Source organism: Macrobrachium rosenbergii, chromosome 8, assembly GCF_040412425.1.
Source record: "Macrobrachium rosenbergii isolate ZJJX-2024 chromosome 8, ASM4041242v1, whole genome shotgun sequence".
Classification (NCBI taxonomy): Eukaryota; Metazoa; Arthropoda; class Malacostraca; order Decapoda; family Palaemonidae; genus Macrobrachium; species Macrobrachium rosenbergii.
The window spans coordinates 14,718,925-14,731,676 of NC_089748.1; the positions used below are offsets into that span (position 1 = coordinate 14,718,925).

A 12,752-nucleotide genomic window follows, 5' to 3' on the forward strand; every position below is an offset into this window, starting at 1 on the left:
CACAAATTCTTATGCAAATAACATGCATTCAAGCACATGTTTGAATACATTGCCAAGATCCAGCACCACCACACAGCCAAATAATGGCACTATTACAGCTGAACATCGTGTATATGAATCATTTTTATTATGCTGTACATTACATTAGTGTATATTATTTAATGTAGTTCAACATTTGTTTTTATGAGATTTTCACTTTATTCATTTTTGTATTTTTGTAGCCTTTTAACATTTGCCACCAACAAACTTAAAATTGCATAAACTGATGTATGTTGATTTGTGTATTTCCATTATTATAAAAAATGCTGTAGAGTCAAAAATGCTGGAAAACGAAATTGGAGGTATTACTGTATAGTCAAGTGATTTGGTTATAAGATCGCTGTGTGCGTGTAAAGCCACTGTAACCATAAATTAAGTGCTCTATATTATACCATGTAAAAAATTTATAGTGCTGTGAGTTTTATGTGTATTTTTGTTTAATGTGTTTGGTACTGTAATCAGCTATTGTCTGCAACTACTTCAGGAAAACTTGAATTCTTTTAATTACAAGCTTCAATTATTCTTGGTTCAGTTTATAATTACAGTGTGTTGTCCTCATCTGTGGTATAAACTAGTGATACATATCTGTATATTTAAGGATGTGACTTTTTTTCACTCTTCTTGATGGAAATATAAATAACATCCACTGTCACTATGTGAAGTAATGGACCACTGCATAATTATATGACATAGTGCATTAAAAATATCCTTTAAACTATTTCACATTGATATGTTTTGGGTAATAAAAGTGGTCAGTTCTTTTCTTACTTGTAACATTTATTTGTTGATTAGCAATTATTCCTGCAAGAATACAAATCCATGTATTTATTGTGGCTCACCTTTGCCAAAAGCTTGGTAAAAAGCAGACGAGTTAGGAGGTAGGGGACTCACCCACTCACTTTGTATGCAGAACCACTTTTTCTTCAGTCATCTTACTTTGCGGACGCACTGGCCATCTCTCTCATCATGGTTGGTATTGGAGCTTAGTTGATTACAGTATTTCTTTGGCTTGTTTGCAGATTGTGCTCATTGTATTTATGGTATGATGAGTTTTATCTTATAGTGTGTGTGTTAAAATGGTGGTGCCTGAAAATTTTTTACTCAAGGAGAATGGTCAGTGAATGCCTTGGCCACAAACAAATATGCATAGGTTTTGCCACCCATGATGATCAATGCTAATTCTGTGCGTACATTTTGTGAAGTTAACGAGTGTGTGCTGTCTTGCAACAGCATCGAGTTTGTCTCATCATTGCATATCCATGGAAGATGTACAAATTGAGGAGGTTTTGTCAGTGTCTTCTAAACACACCTCAGGCATCACCCCTGATCTGTCCTGGGACTAACTCAGACTTCCCAAAGAGAAGAAGGTGCTGCTGCAGGCTTGTGGTTTTCTCTGGGCAGTCCAAAGATCCTTCTTGTTATCCCCTCGTGGATTATTTGGCTTCAGCCAAAATTTCCCAGCTCGGACAGGTCTCAGAAGACCCCTTTGCTTTGGCCATGGCTTCCCACTCCCCAGGTGTACGTGTGCTATGGCCTTGATGTTCCTGCTGTTCCCAGAGATCTTGCTTTAGCTGCTTAAACAACCCCTGCTCCTGTTCCCATGGGGATGTCTGCCATGATCATGTCCTTGGTGGACATGATAGAGGATGGAGGGGCCTGTGGTTTGGGGAAGTTGGGAAGCACTGCTATGCTTCATCTACTTCCTACTCTTTCTTCTCTTCCTCACCTTCCTGATCTTCCCTATTTTCAGATCAGTGGATGTGTGGGAAGAAGGCCTGGAAGGCAGTCCTCTGTGAGATGGCTGAGAGGCTTTATCACAGCTGCTGCTTCTCTGTTGGGAGTGACAGTGATCCCAGAGCTTTTTTTGTTGGGGCATGTGGTTTTGGCAGTGCAAGTAGTTTGGTGCGCAAGTCCACTTGTGACTGAGCTTTGTTGCATGGGGTCACCCATACTCAGTCCCCAATAAGCAATTACAGTCACTGTTCAATTTATGAAGGAGTATTCCTGGACAGCCATTTGTATCTTGAATTGTTTTTGTAAGTTGGTTTTCAATATGTGGTGCATAATTTTTGATGATTTTTACATTCCCAAGTTAACTCAGGAGTCAGATTATACCATTTTCGCTATATTTTTAAATCATGCAGTATTATAAAGAATTATTTTGGATGTTAGAAAGGTAAAAAGAAGAAAATATAATTTAGATTCATGCAGCATTCAAAATTTAGTATTTTTTCCACGCTTTGAAAGTTATGAACTTGGAGAGAATTTTGCAGGAGCAGCGTCTGACACTGGAAGTTCACAAAGTAAACAATGCACACCACCATCTGTTAACAAAAATGCATACTAAACGTTTCCCAAATTGGGAAGATAGAAATAAGTAGGAATATTTTACAAGTCGTGAGAATACTTGGGATAATTAGGGAAGGGGTTAAAGGAACAGGTTCTTCTTCCTTGTGTTCTTCTGTTCTTTGCAAAAATTCTTACTAGGCAGAATAGGCACGCAGAGCAAGTATGAACTTATGTGACCCTATCCGTTTGTATCTTTGAATGTTCGTAACGTGAATGTTCATAAGTAGGGTGGTGACGACAGTACAGTTGCTCCTGGTAATCCGCACATCATTCAGTGCCACTGCACTTGGTTCCATCCACTTGATGCCACCTCACTTGGGAATGGTGTGTACTTCTGCTTGCCTTGCTCAAGCAGAAATATTAGCATGGCGTGTGTCCCTTTTGTTTCAGGGCATGAGGACAGTAAGCGTTATAGTGTTTTAATCATCTTACATGCCTTTGGACTGTAATTCTGTTTCTGGCACAGTCATCGTGATCCCGTGAGTACAGGCATATTGATTGAGTTGGAGAGGCACTTACTGAGTCATTTGACTCATTCATGAATTTACAGTCTTAGGAAACCAACCATGGCTACTTCTCAGTACCTGGTGCCTTCTTCACCCTAGAGTCCTCACTTTTTTGGTAGCCTTCTTTCCCACTTGCAGAGAACATTTTTGTAAAAATAGATTTTCTGGTATCTGAATCAGATAATTTTGTTTTCTCCTCTTGCTCTCCCTGGCTTCTTTACCTGCATTTGCATGGCAGTGGAAGTACATTCCTGAGTAGTGGAGGATGCCAAGACTTGTTCCTTGCAGGAGGACTTGTCACAGACTGACGAACAACCTTGGTTGTGAGCAGCTTTGTTTGGAAGAGTTCTTTTTCTTATCTTCTGAAGTGAAAGCCACGGAGTCTCTTTTTGCTTTGTATCAACATAATGGCAGACTGTATCTTCAAGGGTCTCATCAGAGGAGGATAAGGCAAAGTTCTGAAGGTTGTTGAGGTCAAGGAGAAGGACTTTTTCCTTCCTCTCCCTTCATTATGTACCAAAGGACTATCCTGATGTTTGTAACTTCTTTTCAAGACAGGTTATGACCAAGAGCAAGCTTGTGCTTCAAAATGAATTGGATCTGGGACCCCATTACTCTTTCTGAAAAGAGCAATTCAGGCAGCAGTAGGAAAATGGGAAACTGACATTCATAACCCATTTTATCCACTGTTCAGTTTCTTTCAGGTTCCTTTAGGACCCACAACAAGCATTGCACCCAAACCATAGGCAATGGCTATGCCACTAACATCAGGCTTTGGTGAGGGCTAGATGTATCCCAGGCCCTTATTATTTCTCAGGAGTGTCCTTCTCAATAAGGGGTCAAGAGTCTTTCAAACGTTTTCTGTCTCCCAACCAGGTTTTGGCCCAGAAGGACTCCTGGCCCTTTCTGTCTCCCATCCAGTTTTGGCCTGGATGAGATGTTTATGGGACAAATAAAAAGGTAGAGCCTTGAGTATTTTATTACATACTGTACTGCCCTTTAAGACTGATGCCCTTCTTCTCCTTCTTCATAGACAGATCCTATTTCTTTCTCCTGAATCAACCAAATCTCTCACTCTCTAAATGAAAGTGCAGACAGTGTTCAAAATGATTTCATTAAAGGGCAAGTTTTGTTGGAAAAAGGTTGACTTGTAAGGTGCTGGTTTATTCTGGTGGTTCTTTTACTAGCCATGAGACATCACCAGCACCTAGCTTCAATTCTTTTCTCTTTTGTATCATTGTTTTCTGTTATTCATCCTATGCCTGGCTTCTGGTCATAAGTCAAAGTATATGGAAAGTTTATCTTCATTGTGCAGTGAAGGAATTGGTAACTCTACAAGATAGAACTTGACAGTTTCAAGACCTAATTTATAGAAGTTACATTGCTTCAACCGAATCCACAACTACTGTATATCTTGGAAAGTTTTTGCAGGTCTTGTCACTTCACCCAAATTCTAAGGATATCTAGGATTCCTTCCATGCCAGATATAATTCATGGAATACAAGGGACCTTTCTGGATCTGTCATTGATCAATGATCTTCATTGTGTCCTAAATAATTTTCAACAGGATTAAGTTTCTGATGGCAGAGAATCAGTGGTCAGAGTAACTGATTAGTTGGGTAAACCAATAAGACTGAGGTGGTTTCCAAGACTACTCACGTTTGAGCATCAGGAATTCCTGTGCCATATAGATATCTGCAGTTTCCAGTAGAGCATCTCCTCATATGACTGCCTGAAATAGGACTTGAATGCTACACTGATTATCTTAATACAGATTTTGAGGTTGTAAAACTTCATATATGTAATAAACATGAAGCTCTTCCTTTGTCAGGAGGCCTCAGTAACTCTTGGTGATAGCTTTGGAAACTCTTTAAGACTGAGTTTAGCACAAGACACAGACATTCGTTTCAGACATTTTTATGCACCTGGGTATTCTTTTTAGATTAGTTTTCTTGACCAAGTCATTTTACTGGGAGTCATCTGAACAGCCTGAGAGGACCTAGCATTTACTGTATATTGTAAGTCACTCAGAATAGCCTAGTTATCTGTCTTGACCCCTCATTCCTTCAAGTAAGTCTTTAACTCTACCTTCCCTCAGAAGGCGGCCAGTTCCCAGTGTAAGCCTGACAACCTTTATCCTGTAGCAACAGAAAAACAGCAGTTGCCCAAACATTGGCAATAGCAGAAAACCAAAAACAGCAGCTGCAGCACAATGAAGATTTGATATGTTCTGTTTTTAATAGCAGAATATACTTATCCTGCACTCATCAGGTGTTGCTCTGGTTCAAATAATCAGAACCATAAGAAAGTCTTGGCATGCCTTCATAGCTATGTTCTCTCAGAAAAGTTTTGGATTCTCATGCACCAGAGGTGTTCAAGGAGGTGTTGTCCCTTTATGTACCGTATATATTTGAAGCATTGGCTGTCATTTTTACAAAGTTTTATCCAGCCAAGAGTGGGCTTTATTTTCAACCCAAAGAGGTTCATTCTCTCCCACCAACTCTGGTACTTAAGTAGCTGGAAATTACCAGATACAAAGTCTCAGTTTCCATCCCCTCAGACATGAGGACCCTGTTTGTCAGAATTTAGGTGTGTATCTGAAAGTCAGTAAGAAACAAATTATGAGCAAGCTATAGTGTGCCTCGGTAACAAACCCAACCGAGAGATTGATATGACAAAAGTAAAAAGCACACAGTTCTGTCAAATGCATGTAACTGGACACCCATGCATTTTTTATGTGGCTAAAGAACATCTAAAATTTTATTAAGTGTCTTGTGGAAACAAGTAATCCTTGGTGATCATTGCATGTAAACCCTTGCTTTTTGTTTGTAAGGGTGAGTAAAGTTAAATTGAAATTTTATTAAATTATTTTTGTGGTCAGGTGTGATCCTTGGTGATCACCACTCTACCAAGTGTCTTCTCTGAAGATGAAATGAAGGTTCTCAGTCTTCTTTAAATTAGAAAGGTACTGCAGTTGCTCCAGTTTTAGGGGAGAGATTTATAGACTTACTGGAGCTAATGGACATCTGGTTAACTTTGAAGATAAAATATTTTGTCGATAAATTTGTTGAAATGTATTGCAATATATTATCCACTGTAAATGGAAGAGGATATGTCCAGTCACTGGTTGTGAACAACTTATGTCTCGCAGTCACAAAATTTCCAAGGCAGCTCTTAAGCATTATGTGAGTTGGTCAGATTGCTAGAGTTTTAATCACCCTGGTGTCACTAGAGCATGTTGGTCATGTAGATTTTCTCAAAAGCTTCATGTCTTCAAGTCTCCATGGTAGAATCCTCTGTTCACATGACTACCTAGATTAGGGAATTGCAGTAATTGGTAATTGAACCCAATATTGATTAAGGAAAAAGAATTCCATATACATATACATGATGTTAAAGACTTGAAAGTTTCTTGAGAACTTGGAGGAATCCAAATATATGTTTTTCCTCTTGATGCCTTTTAGACAGTGTTCTATGGCTTAATCATTTTGTTTTTGCAGCCTTATAAGTTTTATGTGAACTTATTCAACCTCCCCACTTTCCTTCATTGATTCTGCAATATTTATCCTTTACACACTGTTGCATCAAATATCACCAAAATTATTCTCAAATTGTACCTGGCTTTATTTCTTGATTTTTTGTACCAGTGATGCCTTAATTAGCTCATACAAGAGTTTGGTGACCTCCTTTTAGATCTGGATGTTGCAAATAAGTGTGCAGTGTGTTCATAACATGGTCATTGTCTAGTATATAATAACTAAAGTATGATATTCAACTAGACAAATATATCTTGGAAATGGCTTGGGAAGAATGATAGGTGTGATCCTGTAAAACCTAATTATGAATTCCATTACCTATAGTAATACTTTATTTTTAGAAAACTACTCTTTGTTTGTTTAGGTGCCTTATTTTTGATAAACTGTAGTTTGCATGTTTAACTTTGTGTCAATACGCAGTGCAGTAGGGTTATTAATGGTTTGTGAAACTGAATATCACCAATTTTTTCAAAATCAAAACTTTATCATACTGACTTCACTGGCATATACTTCTCTTCAGAATTTAAGAAGAGGTTTTGTGTTTGATTACAGTGAATAGCTTAGGCACAAAGAAGAATAAAAAATAGATGCTGCCTGTGTAGCAGTAAGTTTTTTGTTCTTAGTCCATTCTTTTATGCAGTTTGTTAGGAAGCATTGTGACAGTTTGTTGATATTTACTTAATGTTAAAAGTAATTTAATCTTAAATTCAAAATTTGTGTGTAAGCTTATGAAGCTTTCATGTTTATCCTTTTAGGTTACTTTCATTTAACTAAATTGAAAATTTTTGCTTAGGAAAGAAGAGTGCAGTTCTTGAATAATCAAAACAAACCAAGTAATGTATATTTATTTGATTTTCAGCATAGAACTTTGAGCATCTGAAATGATTTTTGTAGATGCATTTTGTCAATTGGGCTCCAAGAGAAAAGCATCTAGATCCAGAAAAAAAATATTCTAGAGAAAAGGCTGTGGACATTATTATACCATAGAGCAGTGGTGCTACTAGTATTGTATGCCTTTTGAAATGTTTATGGAACCACATGATCTGACCTGAATTGACCACTCCAGTCTTGTGTGGAAGGATGAAAGTTGTGGCAGTAGTCCAAAATTGAAAGTGTCAGAATAGAGGCTGTCGGAATGTAAAAAGAATATGGATGACTATGCTTCACTTTTGGTGCATGATTGTGTAGCCTTTGAAAAGAAACCACTGATCTATTTAAGGTGATATCTCGACTTATTTTATACAACCTTTTTGTGTAACATACTAGTTATTTCACAACATATATTTAGGATCCTACCTGAGCAGCCAAAATAATTAATGTATGTAAAAGGCCTTTTGGATGACCAGTAACTTAGTAGTTGGATGTTTTTGCTAAAGGCATTTAGTCAGTGCCAGCTGTAGTTTTGATGTAATAGACATGACTGTTATTTGATGGCCATTTTTTATGGAAAATGTAGCAGTGTTAAGTGATACTGTATTTATTACCTGCTATCTTGCCAGATGACCATTTTGAACCAAATCCTTACTGTAGGAGGAATTAAAAAAAAGTTGGGCAGTGTTACTGTATTGCCCAATGTGGTATTTACCAAAAATGAATAAGTAAGTAGTTTTGACCAAATAAAGTGTGGGAACTTCTGGAAAAGTGTGTAATTAAATATAGTCTGGTCATAGGGTCTTTGTCCAGATATAAAAAATCATCTACTACCTTCCATGACTAAGGAAATCCAAAAGAGGTTCCTTTGCAAAAATCCTCAAATGAGGATCAACAAATTTGTTCTCTTGGAGAAAATAGCATCTTTCCCAGTGTCATGCAGTGGTCTTTGTAGGGTTGTTTCCTGTCACTGAATTTTGTATCATCAAATTTTCTTGTGAAGGCAAGATGCAAGACATGTACCAAAGTATCTGTTACAGTGGACTTGCAGTAATTTATTATTGATATTTTATACTTGTGGATGTTGAGGATATAGGCATGAAGGGGAGGACTACCTCATGTGATGTACAGGGAGCAGAAGTTAACTTGAAAGCTTGCTAAGACAATTGTTCCTACACGTATACAAACCCTTGGCCTTTACATATGGGATTTACTTTCAGTGCAAGCTGGAGCCGGCTGTTTAACTAAAACCAAGATGAATATTGGTAGTTGGCTATCGATGGAAGGGGAGGACGCCATCCCATCCAGATGGTACGCACTCATTCTTCTATTGTCTGCAGTCTGAGATGGTTGTGTCTCTTCTGCTGCCTGCCGTTCGACTTAATTATTCATTTTCTTGCAGTTTTTTTATATATTTTGCTTATTTTTTTAAATACTACAATCTTACAGCATGTCCAGTCTCTTTTACTTTCCATCTTATTCGCCCCTTGCTGCATAGTTGTTCTCAGTTGTGCTGAGAAGTTATCATCATCTCATTTTAGCCTTATGAGCATTTCTTTTGTTTGTTTTTCCTTTTGATATAACACAAACCTAACTCTTGTCTTAGCCTTGGTGTTTGTTCTTTTATTCTTTTGTCTCTTGGATTTCCAAGGAGAGAGACATTATCCCTCATCTCCAATTGTTCTATTTTTAGACGCCTTCCCAACCTCGTTTTATCAAACACCCTTGTTCTACATCTGTTCACTGTTTGTTCTGAAGCATTTTCTCTCTGAAACAAACAGAATTTTTATTTTGACTACACTGTTATTTGGCATGTTGTAATATTTTAGTCTTTCAGATGTTGATTGAGATCGAGAGGCTTGAGATGGAAGAGGGCTCCCTTGCTACAGTGCAGTGGTGTTGTAACACATATATGAGAACTCTACTGCCTTCAAGCATGGAATCCCCTCTCTCTTCACATGATGAGGAAGTGGAGGTTGATGCTGCAGGAGCCTTGACAGAGTTACCAGTTTCGGCAATCATCTCTAAGACTACTAGCTGTTCCTGTCTACGATTCTTGTGTCAGGAGGGGGGAGGAGTCGGCTTCCTTCGCTCCTTCCCCCTCCTCTAGTTCCTGTTCTGGAGGATGATGAAGTTCCAGGGCAGCTTTTCTTGATCATTTTCATCGCTGCCCTCGCTTTCTTTGTCGTCATATGCTGTATCACAGTCTTTCTGGCTTCTTCCTTCCCTGGAAGTTACACAGTTGGACATGTACTAAGGACGGGAATGAAAAAGACAACACACCTTTGGAGAGACGGCCTACAAGCCGCATTCAGCCACTTGACTTCGGTTCGGGTGTGTGTACAACATTGCTGTGTGCTGTAGCTTCAAGAGCTACTTCACCCCCTCCTGCATTTGTTGGTTGTGCAGCAGAAGTTGAGCCTTCACCTTGGTCTTTTGCTATATGTCATGCCCATGTCTTCCCCTGACATTCCTCCCTGAATGTACATCCTGGATCGTCTTCTTGCTTCTTTCTAGTATCCTTCTGGGCACCAACGAGTGTTTCTTCAGTTCTACAGAGTTCCTGGCATACTTGTGCTCCCCTTCCTGCAAGTTTCCTTTGGGAGCAATTCCTGTTTGCCATTTTCAGCAATGTTGCCAAAGTTTTCTGGACATATTAGCCAAAGATGCGCTTTCCAACGAAGGCAGAAGACAGATATGTTGCCGTGCAATTTTGCACGTATGTATCTTTGCTTCATGCTGTACGATTCAAGAGAAGAGTAGGGTCTGAGTAGGCAGAAGCAAGCTTTGCCTTGGCCACTGTGTTTCACAGTTGTGATGTTGCTGCAGTTTACTGAACGTCTTTAGCCAAAGTTTCGCTCTCCAGGAAAGAAGAGTGGTAGTGCAGTTGTTGCACTTAGACTTGGAGCCTCTTCTTTAGTCTACAAGTATGTGGATATTTCTTCATCACTGCACATTTCTGCTTTGGAATGCTGCCGTGGCATGGCACGTCTGAGCCCCGTCTCCCCATCCATGCTCATGTCTGGATGTTGCACGTTCGTACACATGTTGCACTGTCATGTCCTTTCTACAATTATTGCAGGACTGAGATACAACACTCTTGGTTGTTTTCGCTGTTTTCTTCAATCCCCTGTCTATGGACATAGACTTGGGGTTTCTTCTACTTAGCCTGAGTGAGTCCGGTCTCCCCATCCGTGCTCATGTCCAGATGTTGCACGTTCATGCAGATGTTGCACTTTGCACTGCCATGTCCTTTCTACAATTGTTGCACGACCAAGATGCAGTGGACCCCCGCCTATTCGCGGTTCTGGATTTGCAGCTTCACCTATTTGTGGATTTCTCTGTGGAACATATATGCACATTTTTACAGAAAATTCGCCTTTAGCAGTATCTTTCATAGGGAAATATTTACAAATTACTGTATTTTCATATAATTTTCGTGACTCAATGCACTTTTTGTGATAAAACTCTTAAAGTATTCGGGTATAAGCATTTTTAGAGGGTTTTCTGGTGTTTTGAACCATCAGATTAGGCAGTTATAAGCAATTTTAGAGGGATTTTAAATATTCACAGATTTGAGCTATTTGCAGGAGGTAGTGGTATGCATCCCCTGCGAATACCAGGGGTTGACTGTACAACACTTTTGGTTGTTTTTGCCGTTTTCATCAATCCCCTGTTTATGGACTTGGAATTTCTTTTACTTAGTCTGAGTGAGTGTCAGGTATATGGGTGTTTCTTCATTCCTTCACATTACCGCTCGAAAACGTTGCCACGGCAGGGCTCGTCCAGGTCTGTGCCCCCATCCAAGTTCTATGGAGGTTTAGAGGAGAATGAGACAGCTCTTCTGAGAGTTTTTTCCACTGTTCTTGTGAAGGTTTCTTAGTGGATGGATTGCTCTTCAGAGAATGTTTCCGCCACAACGATTGTGTGGACGGTTGGCTGTCATCCGTGGGACGTTTGTTACAGCCCCCCCCCCCCATGTTTACGAGGTTGTGATCAAGATTATCAACATCTCCATGGCTCTGTGGGGCTGCGCCTCTGCTCTGCCTTTCAAGAAGAGTCCCCTGGCAAACGAAAACACCCTTCCGAGAGGGATTCTACCTCCACATTCAGGAGAATGGCATTGACAATGCTTCTGTGAAGGTCAATGGTGGGACTCCCATGAACATGTGGAACACAGCACCCACTCATGTTTGTGTGAATAGTGAGCATGTCTTGCTTTTCCTCTCCCGCTCACGTCCTAGAGTGGCCAACGCTCGTTTCCGGTAACGACCACGTCCGAATGAACTGGATCGTTCTTCCATACCCTTATAACCATCGTCAAATGAGTGACATCTTTTCACAGCTGTGTTCATCCATGGGTACTTTGACATTATACAGGTAGGATAGGAATTTTAATTTATTTGTTTCTACTCAACTTGGGTGTTCCTACACATACTGTACATATCCTCAGTTTTTACACGTTGGAAAGTATTCCTAAACGTAAAGGGCTAATTGTTCCTACTCAACCTTGGTCTTATCATAGGATGAAGATGTGGGGCACGAGAAGATGAACCCGTGGCCCTACGGGAGACAACGTCGTGTTTGGGACAGCTTTGGCCGACCTCGTCTGATCGAGACTGTTCCCGACATTGTGTCTAAGGGGCAGCTTAGGCCGTCCTCTCCTGACAGAGTCCGCTCCTGACGTATAATGGATGAACCCTGGCTGCTTGAACACGGCTGGAACCACTTCCCTCATAGCTTTTTTCACGGCTGCGTTATATGACTTTCCTTCACTACCTGTACAATGTTGTCTCCCCTTTCCACATACAGGCAGTCCCCGGTTATCGGCAGCCTCGGTTACCAGCGATCCGGTTTTACGGCGCTTGTCTAGCGACGACAATAACCAGGTTTTTGTCGCTGATAACCGGTTATCGGTGCTGATCGCCTCTTATCGGCAGCGCTGATCACCGGTTATTGGCGCTGCTAACTGGTTATCGGCACCCCTAACCAGGGATCAATGCTATTATCACCGATTTTTGGTTAGTGGCGATTTTCAGTTGTCGTCACACCGTCGGGAACGGAACCCCACCGATAACAGGGGACTGCCTGTATTGACTGTGGTCTTCATCTTCATTGATTTTTTGGTCTTTGGATTGGCTCAATTGTATTCTGCTCCTTCATCTGTGGTTCCCTCGTCCTCTCTCAATGACTTAGTTGTATCGTCGGCTGGAGTCATTCGAAGTCTTTGTATCAAGTGTTCGAGACCTGTGACTTCTAATCCATACAAGGAACCAAGAGTGTGCCAGGTAGAAACTTCAGAGCTAGGATAGGCCCTCTCCTTTTTTCAAGTCACCCTCAGAACGATACGTTCTGGAATCGGTCTCAGCCAGTGGCCATTGTACAACCAAGTTTTCCGATAGATTTGAAAGGTGTCAATGGTTTCTTCGGTCCCTTTGTATCACAGAAACAT

General features: G+C 40.2%; 1 protein-coding gene across 2 annotated transcripts in view; it reads left to right on the forward strand.

Annotated features, from left to right (window-relative positions):
• The window catches only part of LOC136840613 (sedoheptulokinase-like), a 104,814-nt gene extending 97,387 nt beyond the window's left edge, over positions 1-7,427 (forward strand). Inside the window, exon 11 of one of the 2 annotated variants that reach the window (XM_067107318.1) lies at positions 7,290-7,427. Coding sequence is in view for 1 of the 2 variants with exons in the window: in XM_067107319.1 (XP_066963420.1) it covers positions 7,290-7,302 (13 nt within the window). In the remaining variant the exon portion in view is untranslated. The remainder of the gene's footprint in view (positions 1-7,289) is intronic. The other variant, XM_067107319.1, reaches the window with a different exon arrangement.
• The last annotated feature ends 5,325 nt before the right edge of the window (positions 7,428-12,752 follow it).